This window comes from Bison bison, unplaced genomic scaffold, assembly GCF_000754665.1.
Source record: "Bison bison bison isolate TAMUID 2011002044 unplaced genomic scaffold, Bison_UMD1.0 scf7180017864243, whole genome shotgun sequence".
Lineage (NCBI taxonomy): Eukaryota > Metazoa > Chordata > Mammalia > Artiodactyla > Bovidae > Bison > Bison bison.
This window is the reverse complement of record NW_011494815.1, coordinates 3752747-3775511: the sequence shown is the minus strand read 5'-3', so window position 1 is coordinate 3775511 and position 22765 is coordinate 3752747. Positions and strand designations below refer to the sequence as shown.

General features: G+C 44.3%; 2 protein-coding genes across 3 annotated transcripts in view; both read left to right on the top strand.

Annotated features, from left to right (window-relative positions):
* The window catches only part of FRMPD1 (FERM and PDZ domain containing 1), a 108141-nt gene extending 102838 nt beyond the window's left edge, over window positions 1-5303 (top strand). Inside the window, exons 16-17 of the mRNA XM_010847084.1 lie at window positions 3-88; window positions 2798-5303. Coding sequence (XP_010845386.1) covers window positions 3-88; window positions 2798-5181 — 2470 coding nt within the window. The 3' untranslated portion in view covers window positions 5182-5303. The remainder of the gene's footprint in view (window positions 1-2; window positions 89-2797) is intronic.
* A 3878-nt stretch (window positions 5304-9181) lies between these two features.
* On the top strand, window positions 9182-22718 carry TRMT10B (tRNA methyltransferase 10 homolog B (S. cerevisiae)). Of its 2 annotated transcripts, none has more exons than XM_010847082.1 (9): window positions 9182-9225; window positions 11240-11493; window positions 11951-12059; window positions 12685-12809; window positions 15150-15302; window positions 16449-16527; window positions 17151-17218; window positions 20862-20985; window positions 21589-22718. In XM_010847082.1, the coding sequence occupies exons 2-9, from the start codon at window positions 11308-11310 to the stop codon at window positions 21693-21695; spliced, it is 951 nt and encodes a 316-aa protein (XP_010845384.1). In that variant the 5' UTR covers window positions 9182-9225; window positions 11240-11307; the 3' UTR covers window positions 21696-22718. The 2 variants fall into 2 exon arrangements, with proteins under 2 accessions (XP_010845384.1, XP_010845385.1); XM_010847083.1 differs by having other exon boundaries at window positions 9184-9225; window positions 11296-11493.
* Window positions 22719-22765: the final 47 nt, after the last annotated feature.

The following is a 22765-nucleotide window of genomic DNA, read 5'->3' as shown; positions in this document are numbered from 1 at the left end:
GGCCTGCCACTGGCCTTGGAGGATGGCAGTTCCGATGAGGAATACTATGATGCAGCTGACAAGCTCACACCCCCAGAGGCCCTCTCAGGTGAGCCCTCCCTGGCAGGTCTGTGGATCGTGCAGGCAGCTCCTCAGTCCCCAGGGAGGGCAGTGTGCAAGCCTGAGGGGAAAACATTTGTGTGAAGCATGGGTGCTCATTCTCTTTTGAGGTGGGCTCCCTGGGCTCAGTGGACCACGTTGTGGGCATCCCAACTTCAAGCAAGGGCTACAGGGGAGGTTCAGAGAACTGTGGACAGGCAGAGATGGGTGGCATTAATTCTACAGTGGGAATCAGGGAAAGCTTCCCAGAAGAGGCAGCAAATGGGCCAGGCCTTGTGAGATGGACAAAATTCACAGAGAAAGAAAAGGTCTGATGTGAGCACCCAGTAGAGGGAAGCAGCTGTGCTATTGTTGACCTGGAAGCTTTAAATGAGGCCTTAAAACAAAAAGAACCTAACTGGCAGGCCACTGGTGGTCCTTAAGGGACTCAGACATAGGTGGGAAGATCAGATTCCTCATTCTTTCCTCCACAAAGAGTGTGGGGTGTCTTTACTCATAGAATGACTTCCTAAGCTGACCTGAGGTCCTTGCAGAACATTTACATACACACACACACACTCACACTCACACTCAAACATACACTCTCTCTCCCTCTCTCTCACTGCACTCTGAAGGAAAAAAAAAATTGGAAAATGGCACCCAGACATTAAGAGTGACCTACTAAGAGCGGGGGAAGCTGTGAGCCCTCTTCTGTGTCCCAGCCCTTTCCTGTTGCTCCCTGTCCTCCAGTGGGTTCCCATTGCTTGTGGGAGAAAGGCCAACTCCTTAGCAGCCCTTGTGAGGTTTCTCGAGGCCCTCTGTGACATGGCCTCGGTGTCTCTCTCCTTCCCCCTGAGCCCTCTTCCTGCATTCCTGCCACACAGACCTCCTTGGCATTTTTAAAAGTGCCCGGTTCTTTCCTGCCTCCAGCCTTTGCACATGCCGCTCCATCTACCTGAAACACTCCTTACCCTCACCTTTGGCTGCTGCTGCCCTTCTCTCTCTCAGGCCCCACCTGGACATTTGCTTCCTCTGGGAATATTAACCAGACTGCCAGGATGAGGTCTCCCCACCCCCATCACACACCTTGGGTGCTTCCTGCCTGTAGCTGCATATTTATTTGTGTGATTTTTTGTATGGATATTTCTCTCCTTCACTAAAGCAAAAGCTTCTGTGATGTGGGAACGGTGCATTTGACACTCACCTCTGTGTCCTGCCACAGAATTCCTGGCAGTTGCTGCTAGATGGATGAATGAATGCCCTTTCCGCCACCTACCCTGATTTCATGAACTGATTAGTAGAAACCCATGGCCGGGTTGCACACTGCTCCCCAGAGAACACAGTCAGCTGCCATCCATGCCTCCAGTCTTGTCCCGCTGGGCCAGCCATTGTGCTGGAGACATGATGGAGGTGAAACAGACCATCACTCAAGGCCTTCCTTTGTGGGAGTCCAGTCAGGGAGATAAGGTCCACATTGGACACTTCCTCTTTCATGGAGAGCCAGTGAGGTGCTGGGGAGGCAGCCCAGACCTGGGACTCAGGGGCCCAGGGTCTGCTTGGGCCGCTGACTCACTGTGAGAGCCTCTCCCTTTTTTAAGCTTCAGAAACACCCTTGGCCAGTGGCTGAAGGGGCCTAGAGCAGAGCAGCAACTTCAAAAGGTGTCTGGGCATCAAAATCACCCAAGGGGCCTGAGTCAAATACTATAAATTCCTAGACCCAGACTCAAAGATTCTGCTTTAGGAGGTGTGAGGAGCAGCATAGGATTTGATGAGGCTTTTAATAAGGTTCAGCCAGGTTGGAAAAAAAAACGGTCCAAGTATAAGAGCCCTCTGATTCTCAGGCATTAGCCTGTGATCCTAATTCCTTCTGGCTGATTCCCAGGACTTCTTCATAGAAGTGTTTCTCCTTTCAGAATGATCCTTCTTGGTATGCACAAGATCCCTCCTGCCCGCGACTGAGAGTTGCAGTCACTTTTTGTCAAAAGAAAGCTCCTTCAGAACGCTCACCCTGTGGTGATGAGTGTAACAGTAATGGCACAGGCTTCCTTTAGTGACCACCCACTAGGCATAGGCTTGTGCTAGGGGCCTGATATGTACTAAGTCATCTATCCAGCATGGCAGTGTACTGGTACTGCCTGACTTGGGTTAATGAGAGAAAGTGAAATAGTGTTGGAAGGATGTCAGATAGCTTAGAGAATTGCCAGCAGAGGTGAAGCCCTGATTCTGACATAGGCAGAGATACCAGACCAGGAGGCTAGGCAGCAGGATTCCTCATTGTACTGTTAGGATTCCGTGGCTGCAAAGAATGGGTTGTACTGGTTTTTTTTTTTTTCTATCAATGTGTTTGAGTTTGAAATTTTAGGAAATTTTGTGACTGACTTTCTAGCTCATACCTCTGACCACTTGGCTGATATGGATAGGGCTCTTTCATTAATAGTTTCAGCAGCCTATAATTGTTGGAGAGATGTCATCTCCTGAAAGGAAGTTGACCAAAAGACAAGGCAATGGATGTTGGGCAACCCGGAATCAAAACACATCTACCACAGTGCCCATCCCCGTCTTTCAGAAGAGGAAACTGAGGAGCTCAAGGTTTAACATGCCCCAGGTTACACGGCCCAGGCAGGATTCAAACCCAGGCCATCCTGCATCCTGAGCCCAAGATCTACACGTCTCTTTGTTATTCTGCTTTTCATCTTCTTTTTCCTTTCTTGTTTCTCAGGGCTCAGAGCTGCTTCTGCTGTAGAAACCAGTGCCATGGGATCACAGAATGAGGCCAGCCCCTGCAGCCCTGAGGTCAGCCTGAATCCTGGGCCAGATGGAAGAGAGCCAAACAGAAGGGGAGGGGTGAAGAAGTATGCCAAGACCCTGAGGAAAAGAAGGTCTTTCCTGCAGACCGACCACACCTGTCAGGTCTCCTTCCCCCTGGTGGCATCAGCTTCCCTGGAGAGTGTGGACGACGTGTGCTACTACAACCGGGAGCCCTACCTGGCCCTCGGTGCGCCCTCCCCAACCGTGTCCTCACTGCAAGACGTGCAGGGTGAGCCTGGCGTCCTGGAGACCAAGGCCCTGGGGCTGCTGACTCCCCTGAGGGAGACCAAGAGCAAAAACCCAGCCTCCCGGGCCATGGAGATGGAGCCAGAGACCATGGAAACCAAATCTGTCATCGACTCTCGAGTGTCATCTATTTCTGCCATTCGCCTCCGGATTGACCCTAACCATAAAGAGAATTCTGGGATTGCCCCTCTGACCTCCAGTGTCACCAGTTCCCCAGCAAACACCCCTCACGGTCTCAACCCAGGCTCATCTGGCCCAGATACTGCTCAGGCAGGGCCTCCCCAGACCTTATCTCCATTTCAAGACTTGAATGGCAGTGCCCCCCAAGAACTCACCATGGAGCTTGGGAACAGCACCTTGTCCCTCTCCAGTGCTGATGTGAACCCAGACAGAGTCTGCCTGACCGTCAGCCCAGGGCCACATACTATTGCTCAAGGAGACACACTGGAGCTGGGAGGAGTTCAGTTGGAAACAGGATTGGGATCTCTGTTTATAAATCCTATGCCAGAAACTGCCCCCCAGGACACAGAGCCTTTGTTGTCTTCTCAAGACAGACCTAAAAGTGATGACTGTGGAATAAATTCGGAAGAGACGATGGCTTCTTTCCCTGCAAAGGAGGAGCAACAAGGACAACTATCTCTGGAACATGGTAGAGAAGTTACAAACAAAAATGACACCAGCTTATTTCATGATGAGTCTGGGAAGGATCCAGGTGACCCCAAAGTTGATGGGTTGGATGTTCTTCCACAGACTACTGGTGTCAGTGCTCCAGCTGGTGGCATGGTAGCCTCCCTCTTCTTGGAGACTCCTGTTACAGGGACTGAGCAGACCCCACCAAGTTCCCCTACAGAACCCCAAGGACAAAGCAGAGAAATCCCAGGTCAAGCCTGCCAGGCCCAAGAACAAAAACTATCGGCAGAGTTGGATTTTAATTCAGATTTCTTGCTTAGGGACCAGACCATTTCATCAGCCTTCTCTCTAGAGGAGGTCAAGGCAGAGCCATCTAATCATGTGACAGGGGAAGACACCACCCCTAGGGACATTCCCCAGCACGTCTCTTTGAATCCAGGGCCTGCTCTGCCGGAGCCACTACCGTGTCCCCAAGAGGAGCCCCACTTAGAAGGTTCAAACCATTTTCCGGTGCCAGAAAGTGAAGGCAAAAGGCCTAGCATCTGCCTTCCTGCTGAGAAGTCTCTTCTGTGCTTTGCCCCAGAGAGCTATCCTAAAGGTTCTGACAGTCTCAGGACAGCCCCATCTTTGGGGTTTGCAGGTGTGAATGAGACCGTGGCCCCCAGGATGGGCATGGAGCAGTGCAGCTGCCAGTTCTCCTATGCCACGTGCTTCCCTGGCCTGCAGCCAGAGACAGAGGAGGAAGACAGAGACTTGGAAGCATGTCCTACAGCCCCCCTCACCTCACCGCCCTCTTCAGGAAGTCGGCTGGCTCTGCCCTGGAGGCCTGCCCGGGCCCACAGCTGCAGTGCTGAGCTCCCATCGAGGAACAGCCACATCTGGCCGGAGTACTGCTCCAGGGCTCTAAGACAGCTGAAAGCTGCCCCTGCCAGCATCCCTGAGGGCTTCATCCAACTCATGGAGAGCTTGCTGGAATTACAGGACATTTTAGAAGCTTCCTGGGGGAATGGGAATAAACACCCCCCCGAGAAGTGCACCTGGCACTTTTCTGAAAGCCGGAGCCGCCTCTGCATGGGCTCCCAAAAGCTCCTGTCGAGCTGTCAGCACGTGATCAGAATGGACCAGACCCCGGAGGAGATGCAGAGTGCTGTGCGGGACACCTTCCAGCACCTGGTCCAGCTGGCCGGCCTGTGCTTCCAGTTCACAGACTGCAGCCGCTGCTCCACCCGCCACAGGGAGGCAGCGGGGAACCTGAGGGATGTGGTGTACACCTACCATCAGTTTGTGGAGGCTGCTAAGCTGACCTGTGAGAGAGGCTACCATGACCTGAGCGTGAAACTCTTGGCCCGTCAGTGCACGGCCCTCACGGCCTCCGTGTTCTGTTTGACCCAGAAGTTCCGGGCCTCCACTGCCCTGTGAGCAGGCCAGTCGCCCCGGCCCCCTGCTCTGCCCTGACTTCCCCGAGTGGTGTCTACCATTCTTCTACCCACCCCTCTCAAATGTTTACTATTTAAAGTATTCAAATAAACTACTGCTTAATCTTTGCCTGAATTCTACAAAGTGATGACAAGTTTGGGTCAAAAGCATTCACTCTTATTCATTCAACAAACATTCACTGGATACCTCCTCTAGTCAGGGCATGTACTAGGATCTTATTCATAAAGATGAGTAAGACAAGTCCCTGCCCCTGGCCAGGATGCTCACAGCCCCTCTGGGTGGGTACAGAGAAGCAGATTGCCATCAGTAATGTGTGTACCCTAGGAGGAGCATACTCTGTGAGTGTGGAAGCAAGAAGTCACATTCTGTCCCAAGAAGGCAGGGATAGGGGAGGAAGGTGGAGTCGCTGAAAAATCATTTTAACCTCTCCCAGCACACTTATTTGGCAGTAACCTCTGCAAATAGGAGTGAATACCTGTGATATCTGATAGATTCTACCTTCACAAGTTAGGGTTGTTAGCACCTCTACCTGGAGGCGGGTATTCTTGGTGGCCTCACTGCAATGAGCATAGGTTGCCACTAGGTGGCAGTAAGCACCTTGGTTACATGGCCCCCACAGCCAGGAGTGCTCTGTGCTTGACCTGAAATTGACTGTACCCTCTATCCGATTTAGGGCTTCCCGGATAGCTCAGTTGGTAAAGAATCAGCCTGCAATGCCTGGATCAGGAAGATCTGCTGGAAAAGGGACAGGCTACCCACTCCAGTATTCTTGGGTTTCCCTTGTGGCGCAGCTGGTAAAGAATCTGCCTGCAATGCAGGAGACCTGGATTTGATCCCTGGGTTGGGAATATCCCCTGGAGAAGGAAAAGGCTGTCTACTCCATTATGGCCTGGAGAATTCCATAGACTGTATGGTCCATAGGGTTGCAAAGAGTCAGACATGACTGAGCGACTTTCACTTCACTTAGGTCACTTCATTTTAAATAGCTAAAAAGGCAAATATTAAAATCCTGAATCTAGATTTGCCTTTTAAAGACTAATATTACAGCAAAAGAAATATATCCCGTACCTTTCTCACTAATTCCAGTTGAGCCAGTTAATCCCTGTTAATCTTGGTGGGACCTTGATTCGACATGGCTACCTAACTTATCAGCGCTTTGGTTTTCTATTCTGAATATCGGAGATATTAATAGTGCCTACTTTGCGTGGTAAAAACTAGTAAATGGTCAATAAAAGTTAGTAATCATCCCCAAAGTTTATGGATGCTTCTCCCCATCTGAAATCCTTTCCTGCATTTTGTTTCCAGGAAAACTGATTTCTAGATACCCTTTGGATGCCTTTCCCCTCGACTTCTCTGTCCAGGCCAAAGATAATTTAGACACTGACTTTGGGCTATCAGAGTTTATTCAAACCCCTGTGGGGCTCCTGATTAGTTTTGAGCTCAGTGTGCCCTCTCCTCTGAGGCTTCCTAATTCCTCTCCTTCACCCAGCAAAAGCAGAGCAAAGGTGGGGGTGTTAAGTGACATACCCAAGCTCTTGCCAACCAGAAGGAAAGCAGTATTGGGGGAGAAGGGAGGAGAATCTTCCCATCACCTGTTATCAGTTACTTGTTAACTAGTAACCAGTTAATCAGTACTTGTGCCAGGACAAGATTTATTTTCTTAGAGGCCTGTTTCTTTTCACAGAATACTTTGAACAAAATTTAAATAAGGCTCTTGAGAACAGATTTGAAGTGGTTTCATGACCATGAAAGGGAGGAACAACAGGACATGAAAATAATAAAAATTGTTATGATGTTAAACAGGACTTGAATACTTTCACAAGCAGACATCTATGAAGAGCTACATGACCAATTTATGTGAACACAATCCATGTATTCACAAGCTTAGGGAAGGAGCTCAGGACTTCAATGCAATCAGGTCTTGAATCCTGGTGATCAGGGAACGCTTCCTGTAGGCGGCAGCATTAATTATAGAACCAGTATGTCAAGAAGTATTTGTTGAGCAGCTACTCTGTGTCAGGTCCTGGGTTTAGTAGATAGAAAGGTAAGTTATTCTCAGGAAAGGTGAAAAATCACTCATTTGTTTATCCTGTTGACGAATATTCACTGTGCAGTGCCACTGGGAATATAATCATTTACATGATAGATGTATTATCAGGGAAGACAGAAAAAAGATTTATGATAGGTGAAGGTGAAATAAACAAAATGAAGAGTGTCAAGATGCGGCTGGGATGAGCCTATCTTCCCTAGCAGGGATCAGTAAAGGTCTCTCTGAGGAGGGAAGGATTAAGCTGAAACCGAAAGGGTAAGAAGGAGCCAGGCATTTAAAAAGTGAGAGAAAAGGGAACAGTACTTGCAAAGTACTGTTTAAATCATTGAAACATTTTGTGTGTTTTAATCATTTCAAGATGGATGTGACTGGAACACAGCAGGCTGGAAGAAGAGTGAAAGATAAAGTTGGAGGGGCATCCAGGAACCAGACTGTGCAAGGTCTTAGGAAGATTCAATTTTACCTTCAAGTACAAAGGGAAACCACTGAGAGGGAGTACGGGACACACATAGTCATCTGGTAAATGGATGGGGGTGGAGCAGGGTGGGCAATTACACCAGCCAGGTGCTCTTTTCTGTGGGGAAGTGGCCATGAGCTCACAGGAAAGGTGTTCAGTACAGCTGAGTTAAAGGTGCATGGATTGGTAGGTGTGGGAGCCACTGAAGACCATTTTAGCCAATTTTCAAGTCCTGCTGAGTACAAAGCCAAGGCCAACTTCTGAGCAAAGAAGAGACTTTAGAGCTGGGTTTCAGAAAAAAGCCTTCTGAGGGAGGAAATCATGTTTGGTTTCAGTATTTTACAAGTTGTTCCACTGGCAGATAAAGGATGGATTAAGGCTTGGACTGGGAGTGGGAGGTGCTGGAGAAGTTGTGGAAAGAAAAGAGGAAAACTGTGGGGCCAAGGACAGATCCAACAAGGCTGTGGTTTCTTGGACAGTAGATATTTCAGGCTCATTCAGGGTAGGGTCTCTCAAAAGGATGAGACATCTAAGACTGCAAAAATAAAGAGTGGCTGATAGTTTTTATCAGGCCAAGGCTTGGACAAGACACTTTAGGTTTCTGAGAGTCAGTTTCCCTGTGGATTTGTGAGATGAGATGAAGGAGGGAGAGTGGCCAGAGGCTAGATTCATTTGTGATCTGCCCAAGCTAGGATATCTGTTATCCTGGATGACCAGATTGTGGTGAGGGGAACTGTGTCATCCCAAGGGCTCTGCTGGTTATGGGGAAGGCAAGGCCCCAGGATGCCAGATGAGGGGTGGTTCACGTCTGGTTTCAGTCCAGTTTCGCTGTGTTCAGGCCTTCAGTTCAGTTCAGTTGCTCAGTCGTGTCCGACTCTTTGCGACCCCATGAATTGCAGCACGCCAGGCCTCCCTGTCCATCACCAACTCCCAGAGTTCCCTCAGACTCACGTCCATCGAGTCGGTGATGCCATCCAGCCATCTCATCCTCTGTCGTCCCCTTCTCCTCCTGCCCCCAATCCCTCCCAGCATCAGAGTCTTCTCCAATGAGTCAACTCTTCACATGAGGTGGCCAAAGTACTGGAGTTTCAGCTTTAGCATCATTCCTTCCAAAGAACACTCAGGACCGATCTCCTTTAGAATGCACTGGTTGGATCTCCTTGCAATCCAAGACTCTCAAGAGTCTTCTCCAACACCACAGTTCAGACCCTAACAGCCATCAAAGCGCCTGGTCATCTGCAGCAGCGCTGTGCGGTCGGCAAGCGGCTGGGATTGTATCCCCAGCGAACAGGCAAGGAAATCGAGGCTCAGCGAGGCGCAGGAACCTTGTAGCGGGACGCAGCTCCTTAGTGCCACCGTGCGCTTGGCATCCTAAGCCCGAGCCTTCGCCGCACACCGACCAGCCAGGCTGAAAACGACAACTCCCAGAATGCTAGTCGGCGTGGGGCCGGAACCGGAAGTGGAGTCGGAGGCGGGACTTGGTGAGTGCCGCTTCCGCCGCGGGAGGAGACTGGTTCAGGTACGTAGGGCATTTGTTTGTGGGAGGAATCGGGCATGAGGGTCGGGCCTCTGATAGCCGCCTCCTTTGACCGTGGGGCAGAAGCCTGGGAAGCAGGCGCTCGCCCTACAGTTGTGTGGCGCCAGACTCTTGATGATGGTCCTTTCTGCTTCCCGTCGCTTTCGCAGCCTGTGGGCCATACGGGGCCTACGTCGGGGTACTCTTCGAGCTTGGGGTCAGGGTGTTCTAGTGCTGAAGGTGCCAGAGGAGGAGAGCCGACTTTGGTAGCTAAAACCTAGAATGAAAAACTAAGAGAAGAGTTCAGAGGCTGGTCCATCACTTAGCGCCCAGGGATATATTCATCAGGTGCAACATGGGTTAGAAAAGTTCTGAGGCCTCCGTCAACTCAGAGATGGGGGTGGAGTGGAGGATTTATTAATTCAGCAAGTCTTTACTGAGCGTCTGTTATGTACGAAGCCTGTTTCCAGGCATAGAGGATATAGTGAACAATACAAACATAACACTTATAGGAGTGGGGACGTTCAGACCAAAAAATAAGTAAGATGTGTGCCATGTTGGAAAGGGAAAATTGGAATGTAGTGAGAAAGGTAGTAGTCATATAATTATCCAGGGGAAGAGGATTGAGGTAGAAAAAACAGCAAGTGCAAAGACCCTAAGGTGCTATATCCTTAGTATATTTAAGAAACATAAATATAGCAAGTATTAGTCAACAGCAAGTAGACCAGATAGTTCAGACAACAATAGATCATCAATAACAATCAGTGTAGGCCATTGTAAGTGTTCAGGAAAATAATCAATAAGCAATCTATAATAGGAATAGAAGAGAGTTTTATTCTAGCCAAATTGAGGAGTGTAGCATGGGAGACATAAAATCAGGAAGCACCTGAAGTGTGTTCCACCAGACAACAAAATGGGAGAACCTTATAAAGGTAAAAACTGCAAGGTTACAGTTAGTTACATGAGTTACTTGTCATGAATTATAATTGGAGCTGGCAAGAAATAAGGGTGCTTATTAGTAAGGATTGGTTAAGGTCTGAAATGGTTGCATAGTTATGAAAGGAGATCTTGAGACTGTAGGGTTGCAGCTGGCTGGTGTTATTCTGAATATGACTGATAGTGTCCTTGGGGGTCTGGTACAGTTCAAAGAAAGTTCAAGTTCTCAGTGGTGCAGAGACTTGTCTGAGACCAGATCTTCAGTGGCCACCCAATTCCATTTTTGTCTGCCTGAACTCTTACTCCATTTTAATTTCAATGGATCATTACAGAGATTTACTTTTTCAAAGATACACGTTTCCTATTATGTTGGTAGCACACTGGACTCAGAGGAGTAGCCATGAGCAATGGTTATAGCATTCTTAATCTGCCACTTGCCTCTAGACTAGAGCACTTCTTTTACATATCTTCCTCAGGGATTTTGAACACCACTTTGAAATTATTACACTAGTTAAGTGTGCTGTAACAATAATTCTTCGTATTTTTCTACCTCAGCTCTTCTGATGGATATTACCCATTTTCTCTATGACTATGGCTTTCTGCTGCAGTAATATGTAAGTCAGAGGAGGGAATATGTAGATTTGAAAAGTGAATTCTGATACATCACCAGCACCTTAGAATCCTTGGTGGGATTTGGGCTGCTCTTTACCATAATTTTTGGCCAGCTCTAAACCTTCCAGGGTGTTTCTAGTATAGGACTTTGCATAGCATAGGTGCTTAGTAAATATTTGCTGAAAGAATGGTTTTTAAAAATGGAAACGTAATGGGATAGGTAGGTTTTACCATCTCTGTCTCACCCTCAACTCATACACGCATTCCAAAGAAAATGAACTGATGTCACTGCAGCAGTGAATAATTATTGCTTGGAGGTGTCAGGGGTCATGCCTGTCTTCTAAAGAGGAAATTTGGCTTCCTTACTACTGAAAGGTTTCTGCGCTTACATATTTCTCTAGAAGACACACATGCTTTTCTCTGCGTTAGTATTTTACACACTTTAACACTATTTGTCACTTGGATATAGGGAAATACTTCTGCAAGTATAATAGTTCCTTTTTCTAATCTGGGTGACAAGGACAGAGGACTAAACGCATGGACTGGAAATTGGAAGGGAGTGCTCAGAAAACAGAGTCACGGGTGCTGCAGGAGCACGAAATCACCCTAGACGACCCAGGTGAAGATGGTGTCTCTGAGAGCTTCCAGCTTCTACAGATTGATGTGGGATGTGAGCATTGGGAGCAAGAGACCCTGCCCACAGGCAGTGCAGCGTGGTGCTCGGTGAGTGGAACGAGTTGCCAGGTCACAGGCTTTGAGATGATGGAATGTCCCAGAGGCCGTATTTCAAGGATAGATCCTGGTAACGAGAAGATTGGGAATGAGTTAGGTGTATTCCAAGGGATGAGTTTCATGTTACCTGGTTTAAGGTTTAATTTCATTTGGATCATAGAAAAAGTAAATTAAGTTCAAGAGGAATCTTTGTATACCTCAGAAAGGTCAGGAAATCTCAACCCTGTTCCTAACAAATTTACTGTGACCTTGGGCATGCCACTTCTCTTTTCTGGGGTTCTGCTTTCTCTAAACACAATCTAGGCCATTTTTGTTTTTAAGACTAACACCGCTTTTCTCTCCTAATCCTATATCTAAATTTGAAAAATAAGTAACTATTTCTAATATTCATTTTCCTTTTTGGTGCTTATGAAGTTCTCAAACAATTTTGTTTTCTGGATAACATAAGAAAAATGTCCAAAGAAAGCAGAGGCACTGGGAAAAGATAGTTGCGGCAAAGAAGAGTAAAAGAAAACAAGAAAAAGAAAGACGAAAAGCCAACCGTGTAGAAAATTCAGGTAACGGTAAATTAGATTGTTCGTGTAATTATTAGTATATTTATTTGTTAGCAAACTGGTATCTGCTTGTTCCTGGAAGAGTGGGGATATTGTTTTTAAGTAAAAACATCTGGGAGATATGACCTATTGTTCTATTTTGTCGGGAATCAGAGTATCAAAGAAAGCAAAATTTAAGACTGCCTTTCACATATAGGCAGTCTAGTGCATATATGTGTTTATAAGCTCAGAAGTAGAAGGAATGATACTAACAACAGCTAATGTTTATTCAGGACTATGTACTAGGTTCATTGCTAAGAATTTTACCTGGTTTACCATAAGGGGACTTTTATTATCCTCATTTTCTCAGCAAAGAGATTGAGGCTCAAAGCAGTTAAATAACATGCCCAAGATCATATAGGTAATAAATGAACAAACTGAACTCTGCCTTAGATCCAGCAGTGTGTTCAGAGCACTGATTTCACTGTTCTGTGATACCTACACTGCCTAATGAATGAATACCTTGTATGAGCTTCCAGTTTCTCTTCTTATGCAAAAAGTACTCACCTGGCTGAGGAGATTTAGTTCTTACTGAATAATATTTTTCTGCTTTTCCACTTTTATTCCTTTCTGGTATTTCTTACCCTAGGCATCTACCCGCAGCACAGCAAACGTTTTCTGAGATCCCTAATCAAGGAAAGACTTTTGGAAGCCAAGCACTCAGGCCCAAGACTCTGTATCGATTTGAGTATGACTAACCACATGTCTAAGAAGGTAAAGCATCCACTGAACTCTGAATGGCTGCTCACACGAGAGAGGTTCAGGTGGGAGCAGCTTTTACAAAGAGCATGACCAGCTCCAGTCTCTAGGATTCTCTAGAAATCCAGGAAATGTGCTTAGTTTTCTACACATGGCTACTCAGTTCCAAGAGGGCTATTGTAAATAGGAAGAGAATAGACATCCTTTGGTTTAGTTTAAGATTTTTTGCCTTATATTCTGTTTTAAACCCAACGCATTTGCCACTGTGTTCATGGTGTCCCAAGTCTAGAAGGAGCCTTTCAGGTGTAATTGTCCAGGGAAATCTTTGGCTTTCTGCTAGGGAGAGGAATGTTTGCCTGGTTGCATGTTGTGGGGAGATTACCTGGTGGGAGGTCTTGCTACACTGTAGGTGTTTTGTAAAGCCCTGTTGGTGAAGGATGGCTTTTCACCCTAGGATTCTGCGGGTGGCTGAACACACAACACTCCACACCAGACAGATAAGATTGATAACAGTCACATGTACTCATCCGGAAAGGAGCATGATACTGCACAACATTTGGGCCACATGGGATTGCGTTCGGGAACAGAATAAGTAGCCAGGGGTCATAATTTATAGGTTTCTGCAGGAAGATTGATTGATTTGTTGGAATAATGCTGTGGGTTGGCAGGAGCATTGAAACCCATTAAGATGCCCTGGAGGAGGGCATGGCAACCTACTCCAGCATTCTTGCCTGGAGAATCCCATGGACAGTGGAGCCTGCGACACAGTCCATGGGGTTGCAGCTAGTCAGACATGACAGAAGGGACTTAGCACACATGCACGCATTCAGGGATAAACAGGAACCCTTCATCAGAGGAATCCCTTTGATAAAAACAGAATTGTTTAGCTTGTGCACCTTATCAGTGGCAGCAGAATTTGGAGAGGAACTTGCAGCTCAGCCCTTCACAGCCCTCTCATTTTCACCAGATAACAAAGTGGCACACAGTATTGGACCTTGCTTTTGGGCCTTATATCTTAAAACGCATCTTTGTTTCCCATCGTCCCTGTTGTACGTGCTAGTGTCTCCATGTTTTTCAGAGAAATTAGTATCTGAGATTCTTCCGGGAAACCTCTAACTATAGCCCACTGAAAAGGTCAACCAAGAATTTTCTACTGTTTGTATTCATTGAGATATCAGATTAAATCAAAGTCTAAGGTTTCTTGTGTGTGTTTTTATTTTTTCCTGTACTGAACCAAGTCAGGCCAGATTGTGAAATAACCTTTCTATAAGGGTTATGTCTCTGAATCAGGATGGAAAGTTAAAAATTCCAAACCTATGACATTTCCTGGAGTTAGGGAGAATGTGCCAAGTTTACCTGAGGGAGTATAAAAATGCCTATACAGTAATCTAACCTCTTTTTAATAAATAGTAAATATCACATGGTAAGCTTTTTGATAAAAGCTAAAAGAGAAATAGAGTTACAAATATAGAAAACAAACTTACAGTTACCGTGGGGTAAAGGGAGGGGCAAGGATAAATTGGGAGTTTGGGATTGACATATACACACTACTATGTATAAAATAGGTAACTAATAAGGACCTACTGTCAGAGAAGGCAATGGCACCCCACTCCAGTACTCTTGCCTGGAAAATCCCATGGATGGAGGAGCCTGGTAGGCTACAGTCCATGGGGTTGCTAAGAATCAGACACGACTGAGTGACTTCACTTTCACTTTTCACTTTCATGAGTTGGAGAAGGAAATGGCAACCCACTCCAGTGTTCTTGCCTGGAGAATCCCAGGGACGGGGGAGCCTGCTGGGCTGCCATCTATGGGGTCGCACAGAGTTGGACACTACTGAAGCGACTTAGCAGCAGTAGCATCAGCAAGGACCTACTGTATAGCATAGGGAACTCTACTCAATATCTTGTAATGGCCTATATGGGAAAAGAGTCTAGAAAAGAGTGGGTTTAGGTATAAATGATTCACTTTGCTGTACACCTGAAACTTAATACAATATTGGACGTCAGCTATACTTCAATAGAAGTTTTTTAAAAAGCTAAAATAAATATATATACACATGTATATATATGTATGTATTAGCCAGTCTAGAAGGAGGGAGAGGTCTTAGTTTTTTCATTAACTGACTATTTCTGGGCTGGTATCATTACCTTGACTTTCATCTGTAAGGTATGATGCCATGGGATGTAACACAAGTGCATACATACGTGTACGCACTTGTGGAGTAAAAGGGGCCATTGTATTTCATGAGCTTTCCCAGAGTCGTATTCAGTGAACTTACTCAGTAACCATTTGTTGATAATGAATTTAGAAAGAGTGGGCATGTTACTACCCTAAGTTATCCTTACTTTGAAGGAATTATGTAGACTGGCTGGACAGATCCGAAGGTTGTATGGTTCCAATAAGAAAGCTGACAGGCCATTTTGGATCTACCTCACTGGGTTCACCACAGACAGCCCCCTGTATGAAGAGTGTTTGAGGATGAATGATGGATTTTCCAGTTATCTGGTAAGCCTTATTTTGCATATTATTTGAATTGTCATTTGAAAAGTAGGTTGGAGGAGATAATAGTAAGTTTTTTAACTTTTTCATATTTTGATGTAAAAAAATTTTATATAATTTATATATTTTCACTATTACAGTCTTAAAAAATTTAGAACCTCTCATCGGTTCTTATATTTAAAAATTTTCATCCTTCCCACTGCATTGGAAAACTAGTATTACCAGTATCTAGGGCTGTATTTTGTATCTGGTGTATTTTATACTAGACTGCATTCCAGGAATGTTTTAGGGAAATGCCATGACTCCTTGTTCTTAAAGTGCAGAATTTGGAAACATGAGTTTTGAGGGGAAGAGAGAATCCTTATGGAAGTAATATGGATTTAAGATGAGTTTTAGGGAGTATTAAATTATTTTCAGTACTTTCCTTAGGATCTCTTAAATGTAGACATTGGTATACAGGTAGGAATCTAGATCAGTGCCTAAGAAGTGACTCTAAAAGTGCCCTTGTGTGTTTGCCTCGTGTAGCTGAGACTGAGTAGTGTGACCTTTCCCAGGGAGGTCCTCGGAGGCCCCAGGTGTGAAAAGTGCCGTTTGCATTGCTGCCCAATTAGTCATGGTGCTGTTACCTTCATATCCCTCCTGTAATGCGCCATTCCCAGCTTTATTTCTCTACATGTTTTGTGATTCCTGCATATGAGCCAAACAGATCCACTCTAAGGCCCGTGTAGTTCAGCCCTCTTGCTTTCCTGTCTTCATGCTTTTCTTAGATGATTCTCTCCAGTTTGAATACCTTTTCCTTTTGTCTGTGTCAGTCTCACCTCTTTTCAGAAACCCAGTTCCAGCATTCCCTTCACTACAAGGTCGTTGCTGGTGCTGTCATTCTCTCTCTGTAGTCCCAGGGCGTGCTCCCTGTGTGTCAGGGCCTCATTACCACTTTCTGTCTCATTTTGTAAGGTTGAATGTCTGTGCCTTTCTACTTCTGCTCCCCAACTGAGCCCTTTCTGAGAACAGGTTGTCAGACATGTATCCCCTTGGTGCACCTGGAGCCAGGCCTGATAGAAACCACTGCGTGCTCTGTAAGTGACTGGGTGCTGCAGTGTGGGCTGTGTCTTAATCTAGTTAACACTACATTGGATTGTTTACATTTTTCAGCTAGACAGAACAGAAGAAGACTGCTTTAGTTTATTTCCTCTGGAAACCCTTGTGTACCTGACTCCGGACTCAGACCATGGTATGTTCTTTATGCATTCATTGCTTCTTAGCCCTTTATTTCATTATTCCTGGTGTCAGAATTTGTTAAAGCCACCCATGGTGTATCCAAGGTAAAAAAGGAATGAACGTTAATTGCACACCTCTTATGGATAGAGACCTCACTGGATACATTGTATTTGTCCTGCCATGTGTACAAAGCTGCACAGATTTAGGGTCTCCATCCTCAGTTGGACCTTGTGAGCTACTTGGTAACCCTCCTGAGTTTTCCTGGTCACCTCCTTGCATTGACTCTTTTTGGATCAATGTCAGATAAATTTTTTTTTCCCTGAAAATTATCTATTTCACATAATTTTCACTTGTATTAAGTTGATCTCAGTAGTTGTCTAATTATTTTATATTTCTCTGAAATTTTACCTCCTTTCTGAATCCTGATGGTGATCTGAGTCTGCCTATCTGATTAGATATGCCAGTGGTTTATCTATTTAATTGAACTTTCCAGGGGATTAGCAAATCTACTCTCTTTTCATTTCCTATTTCATTGAATTTCTACTTTTTATTGTTAATAAATTCTTTCCTTTTACAATCTTTGGATTTAGAAATTATAAAACAGATTAATCTTAATGGCCTTTATTTTTTCATTAGCTCTTGAAAATGTTGATCTAAACAAAGTTTACATCCTTGGTGGACTTGTGGATGAAAGCATTCAGAAGGTAAGTGTACATTTTAGGCCTGACAACTGCATTTTGAAAAATGAAGCTTTCTTTTAGAGGCACCTGCCCTGTCGTAATCTCACCCAAAAGACGTGAGAATCCAGAAGGAGTAGGAATAAAGAGCCTACTCTATCTAGGTTGACCCTCCTACTTGCCAAGTTCCCTCTCTTCTTATCACCAATGTTAACAATCCTGATACCTGACAGAATCCAGTCAGGGACTAGAGTGGGGAGTATTTGGTAATTACATAAATAGCCATTATTGAATTCCTTTCTTATTTTCTTGTCTTCAGTTCTGTAGGGATTACTCTGATCTTGACCAAGGAATTTGTTTTTAAAAAAAAAAATGGTTGGCTGTACCAGATCTTAATTGTGGCACATGAGATCTTTAGTTGTGGCACGTGAGATCTAGTGCCCTGACCAGGGCTCACACCCAGGCCCCCTGCATTGGGAGCCAGGAGGCTTAACCACTGGACTGCCAGGGAAGTTCCTACCAGGGAAGCTTTCAACATTCTTACCAATTATTTGTTCTTTGTTGAAAGAGTAGTTTGTTCCTTCTTGGATCATCTTCCCTGTTGACAGACGTCTTACCCATAATCTCAACCGCAGTAGAATTGTCCAGGTTTCTTTTGTTGAATTTGAATTTTATGAGAATAATTGGAGTTTTGAAACACACTTCTATTATACAAATATTTGTTGAGATAATTTTTTATGCTTAATAATTAGGATATTCTGTAGATGTAAATAATGATATAATGGTTAAAATGTATAAAAAGGAGCACAGCGAAAAATAAGTCTATCTCTCATCTTTGTCGCCCAGCGTCTGCAGTGTGAGGCAGCCATGGTTTTCTTGTGTATCTCTTGATATATTCTGTGACCACACAAGTATGTATTTATGGGTTTATGGGCATGTTAAATTAATATATTTTTTCATGTATAAGAGTGTATTTTTTCATATGTATGTGAGATACATACACATTTAACACAAATGATATTTAACTGTACTGCATTTATTCTAAAAAAAGTCAGTGTTCCATGACTCCATAATGATAGTCTTAAAATATGGACAGGAGGTAGGGGTAGGGGAGCGCTGTAAAGAATGTCAGCTAATAAATGAGAAACGAATAATAGAATTGAAAAGTCGCCATTTTGTCACTCCCAGTGTAATCATTGATTCAGGGAACTGACTGAAAGAAAGGTTGTGAGGGAACTAACTATTCATGTGGTCTCAAAGTACCAGCCCACGGATTAGAAAGGCAAAAGTGTACCCTTAAAATGGAGTGATCTGGAGTTCACCATCTTAACAAATGATCAAACAGAATCCCCAGTGGTGGCAAGTACCTCCTTATGATGGAATCTCACCTGTGATGTATTCTTACTAGAAAATGTTTAAACTGAATTTAATCATCAACAGACCTAGGATGTGAGACATTCTATAAGACAACTGGACCAGACTTTCAAAGAAGTCAGTGTAATGAAACCTGATATGGCTATGGGGGCTATTTTAGGTTAAAAAGATTAAAAAGACAGAACAGCAAAGTGCATCTCCTGCAGCAGAGTGACAGCCCCTTTTTTGAAGCATACAGTTCTAGAGGGCCAGTGAGCAGTGTGTAATATATAGATGCACAAATGTAACACACTGTCCTCTTTATTTTCCACCAACATTTAAACTGAAAAATAACTGGTACGAAGATTTGTCAAAGGTATAGAACTTTCTGGTTGCTACTTAAGAGTTTGGCTCCTTCACTGCTGCTGCTGCTAAGTTGCTTCAGTTGTGTCTGACTCTGTGTGACGCCATAGATGGCAGCCCACCAGGCTCCTCTGTCCCTTGGATTCTCCAGGCAAGAACACTGGAGTGGGTTGCCATTACTTTTCCAATGCATGCATGCATGCTAAGTCGCTTCAATCGTGTCCGACTCTGCAACCCTATGGACAGCGCCCACCAGGCTCCTCCGTCCACAGGATTCTTTATGCAAGAATACTGGGGTGGGTTGCCATTTCCTCCATCACAGAAATATACTAAGAACAGCATTTATTCAAGGGGAATCATTTTATCTTTAAGTGTTCAGAGAACAGAAACTAGACTGTAAACTCCTTCAGGGCAGCATCCAAGTCTCCTCCTATGTACTCTAGTTCAAAGTAATTATAAAATAATGGAGTAGACTTTAATAATCACAGCTCATATATGCAAGAGGTTGTTAACTTTCAAAGAAGTCCTTTGAGTAGCTGTACCTTTATTTCATCCAAATTGTATCACTTAAAACATTTTTGGAAGGTCTTTCTTGGAACCGTGTTTCATGTGAATCTGAGAGGCTAGTAGTCCAGTGTCAGAAGAAGGAAGGTGCTAGGCCTGCTCTATGCTGTTCCAGTTCTTTAGACCACACCCACAGTGGTCAGTCAATATGGGATGATAAATGAAAAGACATTGACAAGCTAGAACAAGTTCAGAAGAGGTTGACCTGAATAATGAAGGGACTCAAAACTAAATCATGGTCAAGGAAAAGTTGACAGAACTGAGACTGTCAGCCTGGAGATGAGAGGATTCATAGGGCACGATCCCTGCCTTTGAGTATCTGAATGGCTGTCCTGTGGAAGGGCCATTTGACTTGCCTGGTATGGCTCTGGAGGAAAAGAACTAGAACAAATGACCAGAAGTCTCAGAGGAAATAGAAAATGTGCCTCAATATCAAGATTTCCTATTAACTGCTACTATCAGAATTGGAATGGGTTACCCCAGGACGCATGAACTCCCTGTCACAAGAGTTGTCCATTTAAAGCCAGAGGCCACCTGGGAACGAGGTCATAGAGAATAGACAAACATTGAATGGGTGGTTGAAGTGGAATAGTTGACTATCAAGGTCCCTTTCAAACCTGAGTATGCTAATTTTCTCAGTAATCTAAAACTTTAATCCTGAGATTCCAAATATGTAGATGACTTTCCTGGATCTTCTTAAAAGGTAGTGAGTATAATTTAAACTCAGTCCATGACTCAGGGACATCTTTAAGGGACATTAATAACTGTACTGTAATGCTTAATGGCCTCAGTACTCTGAAGCTAAATGACCTCGGATTGTTGGATTTTTTTGAGTTCTGTCTCCTTTTTGTAGTTTTCAGAACCTTGCCTTTTCATCGGGCTGTATCGGGCTGTATGTTCTTATACCTTAATGCTGTCTTGTTGCTAGAGGTGTAATTAACTTGAATCCCGTCTCCTCATTTCTAATTTGCTGCTACCAGTTGGCGGTGGCTGACAACTCCAGATATCCAGAATTGGATCTTACTGAATTCGGGCCAGTAATGTTCTCTGGTTGATTAGACTGCTTGGATTTTTGGATGCAGATTGTGACTGCAGATATGCCTCTTTTTACTTCCTTCCTTCTTGGTTGTATTGATAAGTAGCCGCAAGTAGAAGCTAGCAGATAAATGGCTTCCAAATAAGTGGGTTATTGCTGCATAAGCCATTTCTTACTTGCCAGAAATACTCATTATCTGCAGTTTCTTCCTTTCTATTTTTTTAATACACATCATTTAATTATGATTACAGATGTAAATGGTAAATGAGAATTCTCACAATTTGCTCTGCTGCATATTACATTGAGAATAACTTCATGTATTATTTTTATAAGAAAAATGTTTGTGGTTTACAGAAGGTGACATTTCAGAAGGCCCAAGAACACTCTGTTAAGACTGCCCGCTTACCAATCCAGGAATATATGGTCAAATGCCAGAATGGGAAGAACTATCATTCAGAGATACTGACCATCAATCAAGGTACTGCTCACATGGCCCATGCTTAATATATGTTAGTTATGCTACTGCTTCTTTACATTGTATTTAAGTATAAATGGTCCTTGAAGCAGCCTCCCATGTGACTAATGTGCTTGGACTTTATTGTATGCACTTTGTGACAGGTATCCTGGCCTCTCAGAGGCATTTTGCATTTTCTTCCTATTCCCAACTGTGTTACAGATGGTTGAAATTGTTTCTTTGTCCTAGTATGCCATGCCTTCAGCCTGTCACCGAACAGTGAATTCCTGTTTGTCCTTCATGATTCCATTCACAGGCATCTTGGCTGCTCCCTTCCCCTTCAGGCCATGTCAGGCCCCTCTGTTGTGTTCCCATTGTACTGTGTCCCTCTCTGCTGCAGCATTGTCCATTCACAGGCCTGTATCTCTCAATGTAGGTTGAGATCCTTGTAGGTAAGCAGGGCCTTTGTCTTTGCCTGTCTCCCCAGGAGACATAGGTGGTACCATATGTGGTGGAGTAGATCTGTTGATTGAAATATTCCAGAACACTTTTTTCCTTGTTAGTCATATACTAATTCTCTTTTTTCCTCTGTGTGGTCCCTTTGTTTTCTGTTTACCCTTCTAACAGTGTTTGATATCCTGTCTACTTACTTTGAGACTCAAAACTGGCCTGAAGCATTGAAGAAAGGAGTTTCTTCCAGAAAAGGCTATGTTCTTCAGAACTCAGTGGAATGATGGAGAGCCTAAGGAGGCAGCTGCAGGAGGTGAAGTTGCTGGAGTTGTCTTGACCAAAGAGCAGAGCAGAAGATGGTGGTAGTACTCATTGGCCTTTACTTGACATCTTGGCTGTTCACTGGGATGAAGAGGGACCACATTTTATGCTCTTTTGTATCTCCCATAGTGCCTGTCTCACAGGAAGTGCCCAGATACATGTTGACTAACTAGAAAGTTTACATAACAATGAATTAGCCCTAAGACTACATGGCTTTGGATGTGTTAATTCATCTTCGGTACATCTATTTGTGAAATAGCTACTCCTAAGAGTAGCTTAAATAATCAAGTAGGAATTATTCTATCATGAGTTGAATTTTCATTGCACAGGCATCATAAAGTTGCATGACTTTGTCCAGCCATCTCAAACATGCTGATTTTCCCCAGCTCAGTAATATGCTATACAGACTTTGCAGGGTCAGCCTGTCCTAACAGCCCTGCTTTAAGCCCCCATAGCATTTTGTTCCATCTGTGTGGCTCCTACTTTGTCTCCCCTATTCTGAGGATGGGCAGTGAGTGTTTCTTTCTTCCTAATAGTAGCCTTGTAACAATTTGTGGCAGTATCTTTGTATCCTTATGAGCTTTGTACCAACTAGATTCTTCATATATACTTGTGATTAACAGGTCAAATTGAAAAGCACACAGTATTGTAAGTCTAACTTGAAGAGACAGAAAATACATTGCATCTGTCACAAGTATGTTAGGTAACCTAAATCTCAGTGATCCGTTTTTTTCATGTCGTAGTCAGGTAGAGTTGCTTCAGTTACTCTAGCCAGTTTGGGTTAGTAAACTTGTTAATTTAGCTGCTAGCAAGTTCAGAAAATGTATTCTATATCTTAGAAGAATCAAAAGGTTACTTTTCTGCTCTGTCCCCTCTCCTTCACAATTTAAGTTCCTCAAGAGCTGTGATCACTTGATATATTTTATCAGTGTCTTTTTACTACTTACAAATGGCCCAGTCTTCAGGAAACATGTTTAGGAATACATAATGCTCCTTGGTCTTTATCAGCTTACTGAATGTGTTCTATAATCCT

Excerpts from the sequence above, each read along its gene's own strand:
- TRMT10B (XM_010847082.1), top strand. The coding sequence starts at position 11,308 with ATGGACTGGAAATTGGAAGGGAGTGCTCAGAAAACAGAGTCACGGGTG. Across the intron at positions 12,810-15,149 it reads CTAACCACATGTCTAAGAAG|GAATTATGTAGACTGGCTGG; the intron begins GTAAAGCATCCA and ends CTTACTTTGAAG. Across the intron at positions 17,219-20,861 it reads TGGATGAAAGCATTCAGAAG|AAGGTGACATTTCAGAAGGC; the intron begins GTAAGTGTACAT and ends TGTGGTTTACAG.